The 23,319-nt window shown below is 39.9% G+C and overlaps 2 protein-coding genes across 7 annotated transcripts in view; both read right to left on the bottom strand.

The window, feature by feature from the left end:
* The window catches only part of LOC137165772 (cyclin-dependent kinase 11B-like), a 38,495-nt gene extending 28,677 nt beyond the window's left edge, over positions 1–9,818 (bottom strand). For 4 of the 5 annotated variants that reach the window (XM_067567205.1, XM_067567207.1, XM_067567206.1 and 1 more), the window contains exons 1-7: positions 9,688–9,818; positions 6,731–6,856; positions 5,823–5,938; positions 5,303–5,430; positions 4,434–4,572; positions 3,863–3,999; positions 1,020–1,142 (exon numbers count right to left, since the gene is read on the bottom strand). In XM_067567205.1, coding sequence (XP_067423306.1) covers positions 1,020–1,142; positions 3,863–3,999; positions 4,434–4,572; positions 5,303–5,430; positions 5,823–5,938; positions 6,731–6,856; positions 9,688–9,780 — 862 coding nt within the window. In that variant the 5' untranslated portion in view covers positions 9,781–9,818. Of the gene's footprint in view, positions 1–1,019; positions 1,143–3,862; positions 4,000–4,433; positions 4,573–5,302; positions 5,431–5,822; positions 5,939–6,596; positions 6,654–6,730; positions 6,857–9,687 lie in introns of those variants that run through there. The other variant, XM_067567209.1, reaches the window with a different exon arrangement.
* A 2,506-nt stretch (positions 9,819–12,324) lies between these two features.
* SLC35E2B (solute carrier family 35 member E2B) overlaps positions 12,325–23,319 on the bottom strand; it is a 31,016-nt gene continuing 20,021 nt past the window's right edge. For both annotated transcript variants that reach the window (XM_067567202.1, XM_067567203.1), the window contains 2 exons: positions 19,413–19,558; positions 12,325–18,680 (listed from right to left, as the gene is read on the bottom strand). In XM_067567202.1, the coding sequence (XP_067423303.1) occupies positions 18,443–18,680; positions 19,413–19,558 (384 nt within the window). In that variant the 3' untranslated portion in view covers positions 12,325–18,442. The remainder of the gene's footprint in view (positions 18,681–19,412; positions 19,559–23,319) is intronic.

Genomic DNA, 23,319 nt, shown 5'->3' with positions numbered 1-23,319 from the left:
ACCATTTCTGGACTCAGGTAACAAGCGTTATCTAGTGGGAAATACATTCTGCAAACCTGGGATGACCAGCAGTAGCTGAATAATTTTAGGATGACAAAGAGATATGCACTTTTCTAGAGATATGCACAGAGCCCAGCCCAAAACTGCATCACACCAACGTGAGAGCTCCCTTAAGTGTTCAGTATCATGGGACCATCGCCACTTGGATGCTTGCCACCGCTACTTGCCAATAGTTGAGTGCAACAGCTGACTTCCAAAGCAAAAGCCACCTGGCAACAAGATCTCAAATACATCTCCATCTGCCTCTACATATTAGCTGTTGTCAGCCTGGTGGTATGGAGCAGAGTTCTGTTCATGCTGGTTGACAGCAATATGAAAATAAGGCTGACTCACAAAAACAAACAGATGAATCATGGGATAGCAGGACTGAAATCATGGGAATTTGTGAGTTTAACTCCACATCCCAGAATTTCAGTTGCTGCCAGATGGCTTCTGTTATGTCACCCACAATGCACTGTGAGAAAAGTCCCAGAATGCAGAGAGCTCAGCAAAGCAAAGCACCATGGAACACCTAACACATGCTGCACGTTTACTATGAAGAAAAGTCCCTGCCATGTGGACATCATAATTTGGACTGAAACAGTAAACAGCTGGATGCGTGGACTCAATTACAATGAAATATCTATTAAACAACAGTCAGTGCAGCTAAGCTCAGTAGAAGATACACGCCCCAATTAGACAAGAGCATAATAAATGGTTAGTGAGCATTTCTCAAGACATTTTATTCCTGAGTTTAACACAATATTATATGGGGTCCCTGCAAACATCAGCAAATCTTCCAGATAATAGTTAATTTGCCATTCCTCATCCATACTTTGGTACTATTTCACCATTTGTCTCTCAAACTGGGTGATACTCTCTCGAAAGTATCATGAAATTCTTTTTAGCAGCCAAAAGCAACCCCTCCCCACCAACTTTTGACTGTCATGTAATGGCATATTACCAAGTGCAAACACTACCTGGCTTCCTGCCATCGCCTTGCTCAAGCTTCTCTCTTTGCTGTCGTAATGGGCTGCGACTCCAGGTTCTTATTTTTACTTTGTCTCCGTAATCTTCCCTTGCTATTCTGTGATGTGCAGAAACTAGTGAAACAACAAAAACAAAAAGACATTACATTTTCCTGCTACTAATTACAAAGCCTCTCCTCTCTCATGGCAAGCAGTTTCAGACACCATTTTTATTTCTTTTTTAGAAAGAAAAAACCCTAACTGCACCTACAAAAAAGATAGACTGTGGTGACCTCTAATGATCTGGATGGGAATGTGTTATGTCATTCTAAAATGAAATGCAGCAGTAAAAAAAACCTTATATTTGGGCGGTATATACTGAGCTGAGGCATCATAACTTAGGGTAAGGAGATGAGAATCCCTCTTTCTATCAGTCTATGAGACCACATCTGCAATACTGCATTCATTTCAGGGCACTCATTACCAGAACAAAGTAGACAAACTTGGGGAGGTGCAGTAAAGAATGAAAAAGTTAAGGGGCAGGAGGGATTGATTGATTCATGAGGAAATATCAAACACTAATTAAGGTGAAAATGGCTAAGCAATAACTAAATTGGAAGACAGGATTAACTGTCAGTGACTACGTGAATGGCATAAATATCGAGACGAAAAAGGAATTATTAGCATGATGAAAGGGGGTACAAGAAGGAGTAACAGCGATGAAATTAAGAAAAGGTTTAGGCAAAATACTAGAAAAGATTTCAGAAACAGTGAGACCTACAGGACTACGGAATAGTCTTCCAAAGAGCATAGTGGAAGATGTAGCGCGTTTTTCCTTTCATTGCCTTTTTACAACATTCATACACCAATATTTGCAGAACTGTACTAATTTTTTTTTTACTTTTGGTAAAAAGGTTTATACATCAATTTCCACATTCTTATGATCTATTTTTCCATTCATCTGGCCAAACTTCCTTCCATAACTGCATTCTGCCTGTATTCATTTTCCCTGCAGTTTAAAGTGACTATGAATATCTTCTTCACTTCATGTCTTGAACTGCACTGAGCTGTTCAAAAGCTGCCACATTTCACCGCAGGGCTATATTTCCTAAGTGGATGAAGTGATCCCAGTGCATTGTTTGTTAAATTTGTAAAGAACCTAGGGGCACTTTGGGATGGAAGGTGCTATATAAATTTAGTATATTATTTCATACAGAAGCCTCGTAAGAAATGTAAAAAGTACTGGTCATCAACTGCTATTGGCACTATATTGCTGTCCCTAGAGAGATGGCTTTAGGCAGATCAATCTTTGACCACCATAGGTGGAATCTATATAGGTATTTTAATGCCACAGTTACCATGCTGTCTAGGCAATTTCTTACTTCTAGTTACTAGAGCACTTTATATTATTGAAACAAATATTTTGCAAAATTAATTTATTAGTTATTTGGGTGTTTGCTTTCTGTATTTCATTCAAGGTAAACATTTAAGCTAGACTACTCTGTATATAGTACATTTCATTTTCTAGTTATCATGAAGTTTAGGGGAATGTTTAAAGGAAAATATTTTATTTTTTCAAAATCTCAAAAACATTTCTATTAATTCAAATACTGAAAACCAAATATGATTTGAAGACTCTCTAGTATCACAGTGATGGGCACACAGTATAAAAACCTAAAGAAAGAGAAACTACTTGACAATGCCCTTAAGCATATCTGAAGCATGTAGATGTCAAAGCAGGTAAATGTAATTATCCCCATTTTCCAGATGGAGAAACTGAGATACAGAGATGAAGTGACTTTCCCAAGATCAGCTATCAGGCTAGTAACAAAGCCAGGAACAGAATCTAGGTTTCCCCAAGTTCCAGTCTAGTGCTCTGTCCACTATACCACAATGCCTCTCATCATACAGCTACCACACGATTTGGCATACAGGGCAGTCTTTGCCTAAGGATGGTCCAGGACTGAAATAGCAAGGATGCTGCAGGTGAGGACTGAGATGCAGTGGTTAAGATGTAAGCGACGCTTGCAAGCTTTTACAATGCAAATCTGGAAGCTTACTCTATAGGGTTAACAATGCTGCCATAGCCCATGTTTGTATGTGTGCACTAAGCTAACCATTCTCTCTCACACTGGCAGCAGAAAGTTCCGTACCCTGTTCTTTCATTTCCTCAAATTCTTAAACATTTTGTCTTTTGGTAGATCGAGACTCTTAAAAGGCTACAGCCCCACTCAGCTTACTACAAAGTGCAAATGAGAGACTAATAGTGTGAGAACTGATTACAAAACAAGAGTCATAATATGGTAATGATGGAATACAAGACCATTAAAACACACATGGGGAGTGTCCTCATTTTCTCTGGTACCTTGATCTAGGCACAAATCAAAAACATTTGCTCCCCCGTTTTAACCAATTGTCACCTAAATGTATTATGCAAAGGATGTCAAATATTCTGCAAACTGGAAACCTTTCAGGTCCAGTCAGAACACAGTACGAGGACATCAATGACTAGTAAAAAATTTATCTGGAAGGTAAATAAAAAACAGGTAAGCAAAAGATATAGTGTTTACTGAAAACTGACTTATGGCCTAATTCAATACCAGTAAGTCTGAGTTCCACAATACAGAACAAGCTACACAAGCCCAAAGACCTTGGATTCTATATGCCTATGTGCGATTTTATCGTCTTGTTCATGACTAATAAAGCAGCCAGACAATCCCTCTCTCTCTCTTTTTTTTTTTTTTTAAATAAGAAAACCCTGGCAGTGGCCTATATAACAGATGCTTGTTTTATCTAAATTCCACCATTGTTCCCTTACATAAATCCCCTTATACTGTTTACAGTGAGCTAGTTACCTTCTCTTCTGGCCTCCCGTTCCTTGCGCCTTTCTTCAGCTCGCCTTTCCCGTTCTTTTAGTTCCCTTTGCTCTTTTTGTTGCTCTCGCATTTTCCTCTCCCGTTCTCGTTTTCGCTCAAGCTGCTCTAGACGATCCCTAGAAACATGCATTTGCCTATTTTATATTATAAAATCAATAGCCCAAGCAGTCCTTTACAGAGACAAACATTAGTCCTTTAGAACAGATTTGTTCTAGTCTGCCTTTCTTTTGCAGTCTATGGGAATTTAAATAAAAAATAAATAGGCTTAAAAAGCTGAATTTTTAATGAGCCTTGGAAGCCCACTGTATTCTACAAAACTGACGTGTTCACCAATTACTTATTAGGGCACAAGAGCAGCAAGCAGAGTCTTTAGTGTTAGAAAGACATACTGTAATGAAACCACTTCAAAAGATGCTTATATGCAGCTAAGATCCCAGCCTCTTATTACACAACACGTTCGTGGGGTAATGGCACAGTCATCAAACTGCACTAAATTTTGATCTAACTGAATTTCTTTGGGTGTTTCTGAGGAAAGTTTTGACTTTCTTACCTTTCCCTCCTGGAATGCTCCCTAGCCATTTCCCTCCTCTTCTGCCTTTCCCATTCACGTCGAGCCTTATCCTGCTCTTCTCGATGTCTTTTCCTACGTTCATGCTCACGTTCCTTCTCTTTTACCCTGGCATGCTTCCCTAATAATAAAGATAAAAATAAATGCTAGATTGTTATATTCAAGATGTTTCTATTCTTTAAAAACAAAAGAACAAACAAGAGTAGAGAAAGAACTATTTCTACAGGATATGTTGTTCTGGTCTTAGTATGTACTAGCAAAATCCTGACCTAGAATTGTGTTGTTAATAAAATTAAATAATAAAAACTCGCATTTATCATACTTAATGTTAAAAATAGAAATTTTACCAATAACAGAAAAACAAGGATTATTATTTTGTATTACTTTATAACAACTGCACAATAGTTGTTGTATAGATAGGTATACAGACAGAGGGCTCAATCCTGCACCACTGGATTCAGTGGAAGTTTTAACATGGAATTCAAGGAAAGCGGGATCAGACTAAAAGTCCCTGTCACAAAGTGGTCTCCCTCCTCTAGGGTGAGTGCGGAACCAAACACATCCACACAAACCCCTTAACTGGATTAAATGTAACAGAAGAAATGAAGGAGTCTGACATATAAAATTACTGAGAAAAATTCCTAAGAATTTCACATCTCTTTTTCAAAAATGTTTACTTTATTTCGTCCACTGCACCTCCTTCGTCTCATCCACCTGTTACGTCTTCTCTAACTCTTTGGGGAAGCAACTGACATTTACTAAGGCTGTACAGCACCTAGCACAATGTGCCCCAATCTTCCTGACCTCAAAGCTAGCACAATATAAATGTTAAATAATAACAGCTACAATACCTCCTTCTGCTGAATGACTACGATGTCTACGTTTCTCTTTCCTCTTCTCATCTTTCCTGTGATGTGCTTTTTCCTTCCGTGACATTTGCTGCGGTGGTTTGATAGCCAAAGAATCATCCTCCTCTCCTCTAAAATCCAATTTATACAAATAAGCAAGGAAAGTAATATGCAATTTATAATAAGTATGAATTATTCCTCCTTTTCCTCCCTTTGTGAGAAGGAATAAGTATTTATCTAACAATACTTTGCACTTCCATAGCACCTTTCATCTGAGGAGTTTGGAACATGTTACTAAAATTAAGAAGCCCTCACAACCCCTTGATGACGTAGGTAGATATTATTAAATTGCTTTTAATAGACAGGCAAACGGAGATATAAGAATATCAGTGACTCAAGGTAAGTATCAAATACAACCCAGCAGACCTGCTTCCTTTACCATAACATACACACAGAATATTTAGATTTTATTGCTTCTAAGGCAGTGTAAGCATCCAAAAGCATTATCTTCCTTTATTCTTACCTATCTTCCATAGAATCTTCTCTCCTGTAAGGTGAATTCCTGATTGTTATCTCCATACGGTGATCTCTCAGCTCCCCCTCTTCAAGGGAATCCCGCTTTGAATCCCGATCATCAGACTATAGTGGAAAGGGGAAGGAAGTGTAAAAACAAATTGCAGTTAATTACTCTTGAAGTGAGCTGTATTTTTTTAACTGATGTTTAACCCCACTGCTGGCATTAAAGCCAAATGATCTATAGAACATGCCAACAAAAATCAGTGGTTTATGAAATGTAGAGACTTTAATTATAGCTATCACTTTGTCACAAATGTAGCTAATATGTTGTAATATCTGAAACAATATTTCGGTCTACTTAAGTAAAACTAATCTGCAAAAACTCAAAAAAAGACTAATTTAGGTAGTTTTTTAAAGACAAAACCTTTTCAATAAAAAATACAAACAAGTGATAACGACAATTATAAAACACTTTTTATTAGAATAAGCAAATGTTATTAGGGAAAAAAAATTTTGACAAAATGAACCCAACATTTTTTCTTTCGCAATCAGGAACAGTTTTAAAAACAGGAGCACTATGAAATTTTAATTCTGTTTTTTTTTTTAAAGGCCAAAATAGTCTAATTATACTGCAACTAAAGCTTCCAATTAACCAGGTTGATTTCTCAGACAGACTTTTCAATAGCTATGAAGCAAAGTACAAAAATCTAATGTGTTACCAATCAGGTTTTAACAAAGAACAACATTTTGGTAAGCTTTGACACTTAGAGATAGTGCTCACCTGTTAAAAATGGAAGTACAAAAGAACTTCATTGATAGTGATAGAGGAAGCCTTGTTCTAATGGAAAAATGAGGGGAAAAAATTAAACCTCCTCACTTTAATTAGAACTATTTGTTTACAAAGAGACAGCTTACATTTTTTATGCGTTTTATTTCTGCCTTCTCTTCTTGCTCCTTCCTTCGTTTTTTTTCCTGAAGAATTTCATCTAAAGTTTTCACTTTCCAAGAATCCTTTTCATCACCCATTTGAGTCAGAACAAACTGAAACAGAATACCATATTAATGGAGGTAGAGATATATGAAATATAATATACTCAATGCTATCGATTACATCACTGTTTTAAGTAGGTAAATTTTAAATGAATTGTTGATATACAAATAAACATTTAAAAATTGTGATGATGTGATGTGCCAAGTTTCACAGCATCTTATGTAAAGTGAAGTCAGTTAACTTTTGACTTAAGCTAAACCAAAATAATCCTGGTTTAAACTGAGACGAGTATTCACACAGTCTTTTGCATCAGTTTAACTAAATTGGCTTAAAAACCAATTTAAGTTAAATCAGTGCAACTTCTGCCATAGAGCCTCATATCTTGCCAGTCATGATGATCCAAAGACACCTAAATGGGCTCGTATTATGACTTATTACTTTAGCTCTGTGAAGATGTGGGAAAAAGTAATTTTCTGGAGTTGCACAGTTATTTATGAAGGCTTTGAGACCCATCTGTCCTCGAGCTGCTGTTACTGTTTGTAGTTCATATCCCACATCTTTATTTGCACAAAACTCTGCTTTTTTTCAAGATAAATGTGTTGGTAGTAAATAAGGCTAGATTGACAGCCCTAGAAACTGAAGTCTTCTATTTATCCAACATCACAGACATAGCAAAGCCATTCAATGACATGCCTTGGGTCTGATCTGGAAAAAAATCCTTTAATTCAAAGGATAATTCTGTTTTCAGTCCCATTAAATGCTTGGCCTCTCTGCTAAGACTGTCAACAAAGGTGCCAGTGCCAGCAGTGGGTATATCTTTACCAATTGCTGGATTAAGACCCACTAATCAATTTCATTTAGGTAACTGAATGGCCATCAAATAGTAGCAATAAATCTTGGTCCTTTTTCAACCTGTTTTTATTCCTGCTTTGTACTAGTCTCATTTGCTGCATATATTAAACCTTAGTTACTAAGGGAACAAGACCCTGTCTGTACTACAACTTTTAAAATGTACTAAGGTAATTAACTCATTTTAAAAGCAGTTAATAAGGACAGCACTTACAGTACAAACTTCAAAATTTTTTACAAACAATGATCAAACCCTCTTAGGCAGCTGGTCCCATAGCTAAACATGGCTTATTTTAAAAATGATTCAATCACAGTGTAGGCATGCTTTAACATAGTTTCAAATGTGTATTTCAGTTTTCAGAGGCACACACCTGCAGAGGCTAGTTTCATACATCAAGTCCCACTAGTAGAAGTGGTTAAAATATTCACAAAAATCCAGAAGTGCTCAAAATGAGCCTTTTGGGAATTTGTTGCAAAGTTGTGCATGTTTTTGCATCCATGTTTCCGTCACCATAAAATATGCACAAATTTCCCCCCAGCCACCCCCCACCTGAGAGGGATGTGTGAAAATGGGCCAGATGAAGCTAGAAAATGTCACAAAATATTTTCTGTCTCTTCAAACAGCCCTTGTATAATATACAGTCCTGGTATAATATAGCCCTGTTGGGCTCTGATATCCAACCCAGAATTAATCTGAATGGGTCACAGAGGAAAGTTGATGAAGACATCCTGGTTTAGCATATTGTTTATTAAACTGTACTATATTCAAATACTTTCAAAATGTGGGTCATCTTTGGAGTAAAGCAAAAAGGGCTTCCAAGAAAAAGAAAGAAGAGGGGTCTCTGTAAGTGGGCTGGGCAGAAATGGCTTATACTGTATTTAATGACCTTGTGGAGGTGGTAAAGAACAAGGACAATCCTGTCTTCCTTTGTAAAAAGATAGCGGAAACAACATTACAAATACTTCACACTTTGATTCTCTTGTGGGCTGAGCTGTTTCAGGTCTTGAATACACAGGCATGTTTTACTAGTTATAACACCCCCCACTTTCTCTTTTGATATAAGAGTGTCTGTTTTGGTTTAGTCAGTCACCTGGGAAGGAATTTAAACTATATCAAAGAAGCTGGAATAAGAGGAGGTTACCAAAGAAGCTGGAATAAGAGGAGATTACAGCTATATACTATAGCTATTTAAATCTACACCTTTGGTTATACAAGTACCAAAACACTTTCCCATATAAATAAGGCTTCAGGTGCTTGGCCTTCCATTTATGCTTTCCTCCTGCCATTTGTTGCATCTTTCCAGACTAGAATGTTATTATACTAAGTATTACATGTAGCATACTAAATACACACACACACACAAAGTAACAGTAAGTATGCAATGCAAGCCCTATTGCTATCTGAATCTTCCTAGCCTCACTTTTCCAGTGGCAGGATACCCCCAAGTGTGTCTTATTAAGTTTTGTTGGATCCTAGACTCCCTGCCAACCAGAACTAAAACCCACAAATCATTCAAAACTATATTTCAGACACCCTCTCTTGGAGGCTTCTGGGAGACTTCACAAGCAATTTCCTAATAGACAGGGACATGGTAAGATGAATTCTGCGTGCAACACCAGGAAACACCACCCCACTCCCGTGGAGATTTACCCCACAGCACTGCACTCTCCGCTTCCTATCACCTCATGCTCCCAATAGCCTCATTCGCTGCTTCAACCCCGCCCCCATCAGCAGCATCCCCCCATTTGTCCCCGGCCTCCTCTACCTCACCACCCCCATCCAGCCACCCCCCCAGGACCCCAATCTCCTCTACCTCGCCTCCCCCCTCAAACCTCCCCCCTCACCGGCCCCGAGGTTCCCCACCTCACGCCACCCCTCAGAGCCTCCAACAGGAAGCCCCACAGCTTCAGCCCCCGAGTCGCACCTAGTCCCCTCAGGCCCCCCAACCTCGCACCAGCCCTTGGGCCCTCGGTACCCCAGAGCTAGCCCCACTACCACAATAGGCCCAAAAGGGAGCAGCAAGTAACTCACCGCCAGCACCGCCCGCCGCCGGAGACTAAGAGAGGCAGCGCAGCGCCAACCACCAGCGCGGGACAAACGCGTCACTTCCGCTCCCCGGCGCATCTGATGATGACGTAGTAGCGTGGTGCGGTTCGCCCCGCCGTCAGTCTGGCCGCCTGGGGCGTGTTCCCGCGGCGCCGGCCAACTTGGGGGCGCGCGCCCGGTGGCGCGTGGGCTGAAGCCGGAAGCCCCTGGGCGGGTGCGCGGGCCCAGCGATGCCCCGCACGTGGAGACCTGAGGGCCCGCCCCGCCCCGCATAGGCGGGCTCGGGTGACTTCCCATCCCCGGCAGTAGCGGAGCCGCGCCGGCGCAGATCCGCTTCCGCCCTCTCCACAGGGACGGATGTGGACTGGAGAGCGAGGCCCCTGCTGCAGGCTCCCGGCCGAGGACAGGTCCTCCCGAGGCGAGAAACGGGATGGGGTTTAGCTCCCCGCCTAGGAAACGTGACTGCGGGCTGTTGTGTGCCCCAGGCAGCCTGCCGTCCGTTGCAAGCCGACGGGGGCACAGACAGTTGTTTATCTAGAGCATTTTCAGCTGAGCACTAGGGCACTGTTTATTCTCACCCCGCTGAGGAAGGACAGGCGCGCTAGCCCTTTTTTGCAACTGGGGAAACTGAGGCACAGAACCTTGCCTTAGGCCACGTCGAGCGGGCCCTGGGTTGCCAAGTCGCACACCGTTAGAAAGTAGCGTGGCCAATCAAAGTACAGTGCACGAGCTCCCTGCTATTTTAGAATGGTTAAGCTGTCACGGTGCCCCCTCCACCCTCCCATGACGCTTGTCAGCTACCTCCCTGTGCACGAAAACAATCCTGTTCTGTATTCCATCTTTCTACTTTTCAGTTTATTAAATTCTTGCTGGTTAATTTTGCACAATAAGCATAAAACACTGACTATGAATTATACTTGTAGGCTAGCTGTTTTGAATATTAGAAGTAGAATTTAAGGGTAAAGCCCCTAAAACCTACATTGTGCTTACTTGTCAGTAAACTATTAAAATTGATTATATAAAAATGTATTTTTATTTAGCAACTTAAGCTCAAATTTTTCCTTATGACTTTGTAATAAGCAAGAAGGTACTTACCACCTAAAATCCAGCTCACATACCTTACCTGTTTATTCTGGCTGTTTGGAACTTTGCAGGAAATGTGTTGGGGGGAACATCCCACCACAACTAGAAGTCTCATAGGAAGTGTCAGAGGCCAGGCCCGGGTAGTGATACGCTCCTTATAATAAGGGTCAGGGTTTTGACATTGGACTGCTTCTACATGGTTCAGTTTTTTTTGCATATATTGTCTGTAAACAGGATGACTTCAGGTTTTAAGGCATTCATGCCACTATTTTTCAACATTGAAGATTTTTATTTTAAGACCAGAAGGGATCATTATGAGTTCTGGCATGAAATACAAGTCATACAATTTAAATGAGAATTTCTTTTGTCAAGCTGTAATTTCTGTTGCGCTAAGCTAACTTCTGTTGAGCTAGCCCATCACCGTTAGAAAGACATTAAATTAACAAAATCAAGCCCCCCCCCAGTAAAACATAAATTTCATAGATCAAGGACTTAATACACAACGCTACACAAGGAGCTTGTGCATTGAAAGAAAAAGCATTACAAATTCTGATGCAATGGTGCCTAGAGCTTGAAAATAGGCACTCTCGGTAGACAAGAACAAACAACAGATGAAGCAAGCCATATATAGTTATAGCAGATTAAGAAATTAGATGACAAAAAAGCCATAAAAGTGGAATTCAGTTTAATTATACAATTATAACAAAAATTAGTATGGGCAGAGGGGACATTGACAGTTTTGTGCAAGCACTTTCATCTATTAATCTCAAAGCATTTAGACATTAAACCTCACCCCATGAGATAGATATATATTAAATCTTATTTTGCAAATGGGCAAAATTGCTAGGGCAGTTAAGCAACTTGCCAAGGTCACAAGGCAGTTCAATAGCAGAAATGAGACTGCGATTCAGATGGCCTAGTTCCCAGTCCCAGACACCAATCCTTAAGACCACACTCCACTCTTAGAGCCAGCATTTAGAACCTAAGGGTACATCTACACAGGGACAAAAGACCTGCAGCATCACGACAGCTGGCCCAGCTGACTTAAGTTGGCAGGGCTTGGGCTGTGGTGCTAAAAATTGCGGTATAGACATTCAAGCTCCAGCCTGAACTCGGACCCCAGCCTGAACCTGAACATCTGCACAATAATTTTTCAGCACCAGAGTCGGAGCCCTGTGACCAAGAGACAGCTGACCCGGACCAGCCATGGGTTTTTTTTAATTCCTTTGTATACATACCCTAAAAGTCCTTACTTGTTAGCTGCTCTATTCACCAGAAAAAGCTGTGTCCCATCTTCCCCAGAGAGAGATTTACGTTGTCTAATAGAAAAGCCTGGGTTTGTTTCCTCATCGTCCCCAGTACGCCTGGGGCCTCGGTATTTCAGCCGTTATCAAGGTACAGTCACTGATCACTGAAGAAAGTTTTCATATTTATTTAAATAATCACATTCACAGACAAACTTATATGATGGATTTTTTGTTTTCATTTTTCTCCCTAATTTATTAGGATCTTTAGAATAAATGATGAATAAAAACAGGATGACATTATTAATTTTATTCTTTTCAAGAATAAGTGAAAAAACAGGTATGTTCAATGGTATCTGTTTGCAGGAACAATCATGATTGGTTATCCACAGGATCAGACATTTATTAAAAACAGAACTAACAGTTATATTTACTTGATTATGCATGAGGGAAATTACTTTTTAGAAAGCACTCGAACATCCTACCTTACATAAATACTGAAATTGGGACTATACAAAATATCTACAAAACATTATGTACAGTGTATTTCAGTCCCACATTCGTAGTTTGCTATCAAATACGTAAAGGTTTGGCCCTGACATAGATGAAGCAATTAGAGCTACTGTGTTTTCCAGTTTCTCAGAAACTACGATATTTGCCATTTAAACGATTGCTGAATGATGAGCCAACACTCTTGCCCACTTTATAAATTCCCCTCTTCTCTGACACACTTAAATGTTCATTTAGAACTGTCTGTCTGCATTGAAACAGCAATTCACTGATCCTTTCTCCTGATCAATTACTAGTTAGCAAAAACTTGGTTCTAGGGGTGCTGAACCATAGCAGCTTTTTTAGGCTTCCAGCAAGCTTTGCCTTACTGCAGTTCAGGAGCTGAAACTCTCTCAAAGTGGACACTGATGGCCATTCTGGTGTCCTGCTCCTCCTTTACTTCTCAGTCCCTCATTGATAAGACAGATAAAATGTGATTCGATTCTGTCTTTAAAAAAACAGTTAATCAGAAGAGGAGCTGCCCAGCTGGTGTAGTTTGAGTCATATTTTCTTAGACAGGGTCACTAATTTGACTAGCAGAAAGTGGTTCCAGAAGCTTCATTAATATAGTAAAATGCTGTTTAAGCAGGCATGAGGTGTTCAGCTTTCTAGAAGAGGCTTACAAAGCTTCATGAGTTATTTGCACAAGAGTCAGCCACAATTGCTGTGTGCCAGAAGCAGAGAAATGGGCAACGGAATGGATCATATGATGATTACCTGGTCTGTTCATTACCTCTGAAGCAACTTGCATTGGTCAATGTCGGAAAACAGAACACTGGGCTAGATGGACCATTGGTCTGACCCAATATGGCCATTCTTATGTTCTGAATTGCAAGGTAGAATTTTTTTTTAGGTGAATTAGATGCCAGGTCTGTGGCTTTTGCAGCCCTTTTGCCTCTATGCCCATCTTAGCTGAATAAGACACTAAAATCAGACCTTATGTAATGTTATACATGAAGTGTATGAAAAAAATAGGTGTTCATATATGATTGTAAATTCCATAAGGCCCAATGCTGGTTCATGCCTCAAAACTGCAGTGATACTAGCTTACCAAAGGCAAATCTGTTTTTTTAGCCCCTACCCAGACAGTGGCTATAAATTCTAATATCCATTCAAAAGGAGACAGAAGCTACCTATGTGATGAGTTAAAAAACAGAACCAAGGATGGTGTTGAGAGGGAAAAGCACAGTGTTTGATTACACTGAAGAGAATCCTTAACACACAGACCAGGCTTCCACCACTTCCAAAAGAAAACCACAATCCTGTACTATGCTGCAAGAGTTATCCCACTGTGTGACTCCATTACAATCATCATCCTGGTTTTAAGTTTATGTTGAAAAACAAGACTAAACATCCACCCTAGTTCTGAGACATCATGTTGGACTGTGCAAAAGCTGGGCTTGGAAGCACTTTCATTCCTTAAGACAAACAAAAAGGTGATTATAGAGATCTGCAGTGGTTGGAAAGAGAACAAGAGCCAAGAAAATGTCTGAGTTATTTTCAAGATACCTATTCCTTGCTATTGGCTTAAGGGGAAACTGCCAGCACCTCCGCACATGAAAAGAAAAATAACCCACAGGAAAGGAGAGAAACTATGAGTAAAAAAATATATATATCAGCTTTGATTCATAACTCAATAAGGAATTATTCCTTAAGGCTGCTAAAGTAATTCATCTGTGCTAGAGTACAGGCAGCAGAGCCACTGCAGTATAACGGATTCTTCACAGCAACTCATTCGTTCGACAAATGCTACTCTTCCAATTTTTATAGGGAAGTTAGAGAAGGATCAAATTACAGGGTACCTACAATACTGGGATCACTTAGTCATAAGGGAGGGAAGGACTCAACATGAAATGGTCACAACCCAATTACAATTAACTCCCAACATTTTTATATCCGTGGGGAGATTAATATGTATAATAATCATTGTCTGACAGCAGCTTTATTAACCACATCTTCAGATGGTAGATTTGTAGTTTTGGGGATAGGATCATCATAGTTAATGTACATAACAGAACAATCTGTTTCCCTATATTTGCAAGTCAGCTGGTCCCTTCCATCAAGCACAGTATACCACTAAGATTGGGGAGAGAGGGATTTTTAAAATAAATACCTGCCCTAGACTGCTGTGATTTATGTTTACTCTGTGGTTATCTAGTTTTCAGTATCACTGTCCTTGCCAAATTAGCTAGCTATTTACAAAATGGTTTCGTTGAAAGCCCTATGACACCCCAGAAATGCAAGGCTATATATTTGTTCTGATGCAGCAGAGTCATGTATACAAAATAAAGATAAGTCCTTTGGTTTTCAAAAGAACATATTATACTCTTTGGCAACAGGAAATCTGTCATGTTTTCCAAAGAGAAAACATTAGATAACTCTGTTTTTGGAGTTTAATGGACTCAAAGGCCTGACTGTTGAGCAACGTAACAATCCAAATCTAAACAACCTTCGCATGCAGTTCAAGTATTTTCTCTTTAACAAAAGGCATATGCAACTAGAAAGAAACTGGCAGTGAAAATAATGTATTGGGTAACTTACATCAGGACATGCTTTAAAAAAACAAAAAACGTATAATTAAGCCACTTATATAACATCTTTAAATGGCAGTTTAAGGAGGATGTGTACTTTCTATAAAACAAATATGCCAGACAGTTAAAATACTGATTCTGTGCACAATTATTGACCACAAATTCTACCTTTACGTAAGCCAAGAAGTGACACTGCTCTTTGAAAATCTCAGTGAAGGTGAGACTGTGAATTCTTGGCAGAACTCAAAATCGACTATTGGAAGGCAGAACTTAAAAATGAGCTAGATCTCACATAGTTCACAGCTTTCCACATTACCTATGGCTTTGCATCTAGATAACATTCATTAGAAATTTGGCTGACTCACAGTTTATTTGGCTAGATGTTGAGCTGTCACAAGGCAAATGGGGCTAGAAATCTGTTTATCCTTTGTGTGGATGAGAAAAATAGTGCCAGGCTAGAAACATGCACCAACTGGCTATGCGCAGAACGTGGCCAATAAATTCTACTGACTATGCTCAACTTATTTTTGGGCTATGTGATGGGATCTTTCAGGTAGACAAACTCTTCTGAAGCTAGCATTGTTGTCGAACAGAATTCTAAGCTTAATTTTTTATTTTGCCTAAAGGGATCTAGACATGCAGCAGATTCACCCAAAAAAGGAAGCCAGGTCTAAAGAGACAACTACAATTGCAAGTTATATCTAACAGCTAAAAGGAAAGTCTTATACTTCAGCAAGTCCAGCCCAGATTAACTACTGGATTTTTAAAGTTTAAACAATTAATATTTTTGTTTGAGTGTGGACCCAATATCCCTGACTTTACAGCACAAATAACATCAGATGGGCAGTCATAAAGCTAGTGCAAGCATTAGCGTGTAGGCAGTAAAGAAGTATTAACACTTTGAACATAATACTTTAGCTTTGTTTTTGTTCCCAATTTTTCACAACCCAAAGACTTCATGATCCCCAGATTGCATTTTATATTTGTATTGTTACTTATAGCTTAATGGTTTGGTTTACTGGAGAAAAGCGCTTATTTTTTGCACTTGGAGAGGCAATTTCTCTTATAGTAAAAACCCCATGAGAGTGACCAAATCCATCATTTGTAGAGTACATATTAGACATTATTTTAATTTTACTTTAAAAAGTCTTAGTTTTTAAAGACAGTACCTACATAGTCTAAATCTTTAGTAGCATTCTTTTTTTTCCACATAGTTTTAGAGAGAAATCTAACTACCACAGAGCAAGTTGCTGTATTTTTGTATGGTAAAAGTTAGGACATTCCTATGGCATGATACAATGTGCTTCAGGACACTGATTTAGGTTTACTAACATTAGGTAAAACCAGGACTACACCTGTTACTGTAGGAAATTTCTAAATCTTGATTGATGACTGTGGCTGCTGTATGGAGAGAGAGGCCTATGCTGTAATCCTGACAACAATGGCTCAGCAGATATTTCAGATAGGAAGAACTTTTATGAAGTGATTGTATACCTGCCATTGGGTATAGCATGATGCTTAATCTAGTAAAAAGTATCACCACTAATGTTTATGTAAAAAGATAAATAAAGGATTGGCAGGCTAAAAACTAGCAGTTTTGAAGTCAAATCTGGCTTAGGTTGCACGTAACACTAGGAATTTAAAAATCTGTGATTAGACATCTTGCACGCAAGTGTAGCAAAAAATAAAAGTTTTTTAAAATTCTTCAGTGTACATACCCCATTGTATGGGTCATATCTAGGAAAGTGATAGGAAACAGTGTATGCTTAAACAATAACTGAGAAAAATAACTTTCAGGGTCATTACCGCACATGGCACTTAGGGACCCACTCTTACAACTATTAATTATGGCAGTAGTCCATTGAAGTTAATGGGACTATTCACAGTGTGTAAAGTTAAGCATATGGTTTGATTTTGCAGGATCAAGAGCTAAGGTGAGTCACTTCCTAACAGGCTATTTCACAATTGATCCTTGCTTGATCCATGCTTATGCTGTCAACCTGTGATCTGTCAGGTAAGAAGTAATTATTAAATATTATTAAAAATTCTATTTTAATTCTGTTGTATTATTTTTCCTCCAGAAATCTCCTTTAAAGTTTTTATACCTATTGTTGCACTCCATGCATGTTTTTTCATGTAAATATTTACTTTCTTCTTACAGAAGAAAGGTTTAACATTTTTAAAAGGTAAAATAATAAAAATGAAGCTGCAGCTTTCTACCTTCATTCTTTCAAAGCACTGATTTTTTTTAATACTATATCATGCAAAATTTAAAAACTTAAAAGCAACATAAGCCAGAATATTCTTAGCTTAAGGTTAAAATTCTACCTTTCAACTCTATCTACTCTAGCTCCTTATCACAGTAACAGGATATACTAAAATACTTGAGCACAAAGAGGCAGAGTTATAATCCTGAGTTTCAAGACGTCCATTTTTTCACTGCACACCTATTTTTTTTTTTTAATTTAAACTCTTTCCCCTCTTGTCTCAAAAATATTTTATGGTAAATTACAATACAGAGAAAAATTTTATATTTCTAAAATTAAGACAGTACTTACTATGGAAACGCTGATGAAGCCTCATTTATTTCTGAAAATTTCTAGTGGTTTTTGCCTGATAGCAACTATACTTATTAGTGTTGACTCTCAGTTTATAGGTATGTGTGTGTGTGTGTGTGTGTTTCAGTTTTGCAGACACATGAATGTGGTAGGTATCCAGGCAAGCTGCAATGCTCCAGTTGTTATAGAGTTTCAAAGAAAAGCACAAATTCTCTTTGCTGGCTTTATACTCAAGAGTAGCTGCCCATTTTCATAGTTTGCACCAACAGTTGGGTAAATGAAAATGACTGATTTTATCTTTCAGAGTGCTTTCTTCCAGATCCTGACTACACACACAGGCAGTCTATGATGTTTAAAAAAAGTGGCAACTAGACATTTTTTTCTATGCATTAGTTTCATCCTACTGCAAGAATCAGAAAACAGGGATGGCTCATGTTATCACATTACTTTTGTTGGGGCTGGGGTACAAGTGATTTTTCCATGTGACACTGAAGTTTTATCTCCAATATAGTTTTGTGGTTTCTTTGCAGTCAAGAAAGAAATATGAAGCCAATGTTTACCAATGATTACTCTTGGTCTTCTGTTCTATATGTCAGTTTCTAGTAAATCAGGGCTTATAGGATACTATTTTTCTTTTCTCTCTGCAACAAAGTCCATCCTTTCACCTATTGTGAACTCAAAGAAACCAAGCATTGTCAATTGCTGGGGTAGTGTCCATTTAAGACAGAGTTCCTCTGAGTCATGTCAGGTTGAGGTGGAAGAATTAAGAGCCGTATCAATCATATGGCTTTAAATCCTTGGATATCAGGGGCTCAATATCTTCAGTTGTGCTTTGTGAGGATGCCACTGCCAGGCTTTGTATCGTTTCTTGCTGATGTTGCTTTGCCTTGTTATATAGCAAAACACCAATTGTTACTAGAACTGTCCCAATGGCGGAGAGGCTTGTGATTTTGTTGCCAAACACAATAATACTTAGCCAGATTGACAACGCATGCTTCACAGTACTAGCAACACTGAAACAACAAAACACAAATATTAAGAATTGAAACACTTTGACATTCACCATACACAATACACATTCAACATGCTCCATCACACTCAGATCTTTTGGTGCTTTACCTTGCAGAAAGTGAGATTCCACTTTTCCTACTTAGACTAATAAAAAATGCCTATAGAATTCTTTAAGTATCAGCAATAACATTTGTGTAGTATCCCTATGATGAGAGCTAGTGGGAATAATTAAAGTTGTCAAGTAAGAGACATGCTTTGTTTTTTAAAGCATACAATAGAATGTCACTAATTCTCCTTGGCTAATGCACTCACCTACTCATTCCCACCAGAAAGCTGGCAGTGTCAGTAAATATTTTAAAATTAAAATCACATACCTAAAACTCCATTCAGCAATTTGTAAGCATATCCCTAAGGGGTTGCTTATTTATGTGAAATGATACTAAGAATTGTGCATACCTGTCCTATAAGCATAATGCCAAGGATCAAATCCTGTTTTCCTTACACACAAGAGCAATAGTCCCTTTGCAACCAATGGGACTACTCATACAAGGAAAGTACAAAGATTTGGCCCTATGTTTGCTTTTAAGATTTGGAAAACATCCTCATTAATTTGGAGTACATGTACATTTATTTTATTTATTCCAGTGTATAGCAGCATTTTCAATCAGTTCCCAATTTGAGATGGTCTAAGTAAGGAAAGAACAGTACTTTTGACATGAAATCTATAGTTTTACCTGAAAGTTACAGGAGAAATCTTTCCCATCAAGGCATATGCTGTAACACTCTGCAAATGGAACAAGACTCCATCTATTAGGAGCAGTACAATGACATCTTGGTTGTAATTGAAACGCCTTCCACTTTTCCCAATCACCGGAACATCCTAAAGCCAAAGAAAGGAATAGGATTTTAAGAGTGTAGCTGTGTCCTGTTTTCTTTTACAAGAAAACCTAGACTAGATAACTTAATTTTGCCCCTGGACCTAAAGGAGGCACTCATTTATACTGGAAATAAAGACAGGACTACTGAATCTAATTTTCAGAAGTAGGAGTTGGAATATTTATATTCTTTATGTTTTATCTTCTCTGCAGCAGAGAGCAAGAATAGCCTAAGCCTTATCTAGCTGAATGTTTCATTATTTCTCACATATCCTGTGTGATATTTCCTCCTTTGAACATGTTACGCTACAACAAAAAGCTTTTCTATTAACCCTCTACCAACCCTGAGGTGTAGCCTCACCCAAAGTGATTTGACAGATTTAATTTTGTAACTGCTGATGTAATTTGATTGTAATAGATAACTTGGCCCATTCACAATGAACTGAGTCCCTAACCTACCCTAAATAGAGCACACTGACCCTGAGTTAGTTTCCAAACTCATCCCCTCTCTGTATCTACCCTGAATTCATGCTGAGGTCTTAACCAGCTACTGTAATATGACTAATTAAGGGTTTTAACATCAAAATCTCAGATGACTTAGCAGAAGAGCTCTCTATTCTGTTAAAGAACCTAGAGTCTACCAATCTGTTGTAGTCATCTATCACAGGAATTTACAATAATCATAATTAGAAGCATACACTCTCTGTGTTGCTCTCTTCCTCCCTTGTATATGCTGTTTTTATTAACATTAAAAACTAAGGTTCTCCCTCACCATCACCTTTTTAAAATACTTTGTATTTTTCCCCCTCCCCAAACACCAATGAAATGGTGATCAGACAAGAAGATTTTAAAGAGCACGAAGAACTCTGCATCGTCTGAATTAAAATACTAATATGTCCAAGTACTGCATGGGGATATTTTTGAAGCCATCTTTAATCTAGCTAGCATGGTTACAATAACTGCTTTTATGACAGATATTGTAACTGTATGCAGTACCTTTGATGGAACATACCATATTAAGTTTACATATCACTGTGGGCCAGGGATTAGATGTATGACTGTGATCTACTGCATGGGGGAGGATTATCACAGCTCTTCCAGGACCCAAAACCACTGGGGGGAAATTTAGATTTAAGATATAAACACCTCCAGAGAGGTCCCACCCCTTGGGACGCTCATGTAGACTGGTTCAAACTGGATTTTCCAGAGACCAACAGACGAAAGGGTTTTGGCATAAAAGGACTGCAGTTAAACTGAGGCCTGGTCTACATTGGCGACTTAGGTCGACTTAATTACACCCACGTCTACACTGGCACCATTGTTAATTCCAATTAGGGTGTCTCTAAAATCGACTTAATAAGACCACCTCTGCAAGTGGCGTAGTGCCTAATTCAAATTTGTTAAATCGATTTAGTGTCACTGTAGACACAACATCACTTACATTGAATTAACTGACCTCCGGAATGTATTCCACAATGCCTCGTTTTGACTGCTCTGGACAGTCTCACTGTGCTGCTCAGTGGTCATGCTAGCAGGAAAAGTCCCCTCCCTCAAGCCCCAGGAAGATTTGAATTTTCATTTCCTGTGCTGTCAGCGTGGAGCAAGTTTTGTCACTGTTCTCCACATGGCTACTGCAAAGCCCAAATGGGCTCCAGCATGGAGTCGACCAGAGGTCTTAGATCTCATCGGGCTGTGGGGCGAGGAGTCTGTTCTGGCTCAGCTCAGAGCCAGCAAAAGGAATCTGGACATTTATGGGAAGATATCCCAGGGCATGCTGGAGAAGGGACACAAGAGGAATGCTCAGCAGTGCCACGTGAAGATCAAGGAGCTGTGCCAGTCCTATCAGAAAGCCAGGGAAGCTAACAGCCGTTCTGGCTCCTCGCCCAAAAAATGCCGGTTTTATGATGAGGTGCATGCAATTCTCAGTGGCGATCCTACCACGGTGCCTCCCTGCAGCATCGATACCTCCGCTAGGTCACAGTCCCTGATCAATGATGAAGACTCCATGGTCAAGGAGAAAGCTGTGGAGAGCAGGGTGCAGGAGAGCGGGGTGTCCATTCTCCCAGAAAGTCAGGACTTATTCCTGACCCCCGAGCAGTCCATCAGCACACAGAACAGCACAAATGATCCCGGGGAAGGCACATCTGGTGAGTTTTTTTTCTTCTTAGCATTTCTGTCCTTTTACATTGGGGGGGGGGCATGAAGGGAATCTCAGGCGTTTGATGACTGTACTGGGGGGTTACCCAGGGATCCGGTTTTTTATGTGATGAGAAATGCTACGTTTATCATCAGTTGATATCTCACAGAAACTTTCATGTATGTAATCGGTTATCCTTTACAAAACTTTTCAGGGGAGGGTTTCCTTGTTCCTCCCTCCATGGTAGGATACTTCGCTGCAATCAAGGTAGCCTGCATCATGGCGGAACACTGCTGGTACCCCGCTGCATCCAGCAAATCTGTGTTTTAAGCATAGCCTCCCCCCCACCCCCCCATGCTATCCACTGTTCCTCTCTGTAAGGGTTTAAAATACAAGCAGAGCTTGCCCCCCCTCCCCACCACACCATGTTGTCCTCAGATCCTCTCTGTAATGGCACAGCAAGCAGACCGTTCTGGGATGTCAGGAATGGAATGAGTCTCTGTGTTTGCCCTGTGCACTGCATGGAGATTGTCTATATTGTAGCAGGGGATCATTTTCTACATTGTAACACAGGAATAATTTGCTACATTTTTTCAGGGGATCATTATCTAAATTGTTACATTTGTATCATTTTCTTCACTATGCTAATTGTGGTTACCTTGTTATTTTTCTTTCCTTCTATAGACACCTCAGCACTGGACTGACCCTTAGAAATGCTGCCGAAAGACTGTCTCAGATTAGAAAGGGGGGGGGGGAGCAGAGCTGACATGTTTGGCGAGCTCATGAACGCCTCAGCTGCCGAGACAGAGCAAAGAGCGTGGAGGCTGACCTTGTCCCAGAATATGGACATGGACAGGGAGAGTTGCCAAGAAATGATGGAGCATGATCGCAGCACCACGCAGTAAATGCTGCGAATCATGCGGGACCAGGCAGACATGCTCCGGCAGCTTGTGGAGCTTCAGGAGGAGCAGAGGCAGGACAGAGTCCCGCTGCAGCCCCTCCATAATGCTCCTCAATCGAGGGCTTTGCCGCCCTTCACCTCCCCCACTGCAAAGAGGTCTCGGAGGAGAATGGCCAGGTTGCAGTACGTGCTCGCCTCCACTGGAGTCCCCCTTGAGACAGTGAATGAACACTCCCCCGCCCTTCCCCCATTACTTAAATGTTAAGAAATTAAGTTTGGCATCATTTCAATATGTTTCTTTATTAAATCATATCTTGTTCAGGAGGGATTTGGAGGGCACAGATATCGATGGGAGGGGGGTTTCCCACCAAAGGCAAACAACATACAGGAACAGAAATCAGTCCTGCATCTCACTGCAGAACCTGGTTTTCAAAGCTTCCCTAATGCAAAGCGCTCCGCGGTTAGCTCTCAACGTAGCGCTGGCATCTGGCTCCTCATAATTGGTGACCAGTCTTTCTGCCTCCACAGCCCTACCCTTGGGGAACCTCTCACCCTTCGCTTCACTCGCATTCTGAAGAACAAAGCAAGTAGATATCACAGAAGGGAGGTTCTTCTCATTCAAGTCCAGCCTAGTGAGGAGACTCTTCCATCTACCCTTTAAACGCCCAAAGGCACATCCTACAACCATTTCTGCAACTGCTTAACCTGTTATCAAAACACTCCTTGTT

The sequence above is a fragment of the Emydura macquarii genome, unplaced genomic scaffold (genome assembly GCF_026122565.2).
Source record: "Emydura macquarii macquarii isolate MOO-44397 ecotype Brisbane River unplaced genomic scaffold, CSIRO-AGI_Emac_v2 contig_2768, whole genome shotgun sequence".
NCBI classification, from domain to species: Eukaryota; Metazoa; Chordata; order Testudines; family Chelidae; genus Emydura; species Emydura macquarii.
Note: the sequence above shows the minus strand (reverse complement) of the source record. Positions and strands in the feature narration are given on the sequence as shown.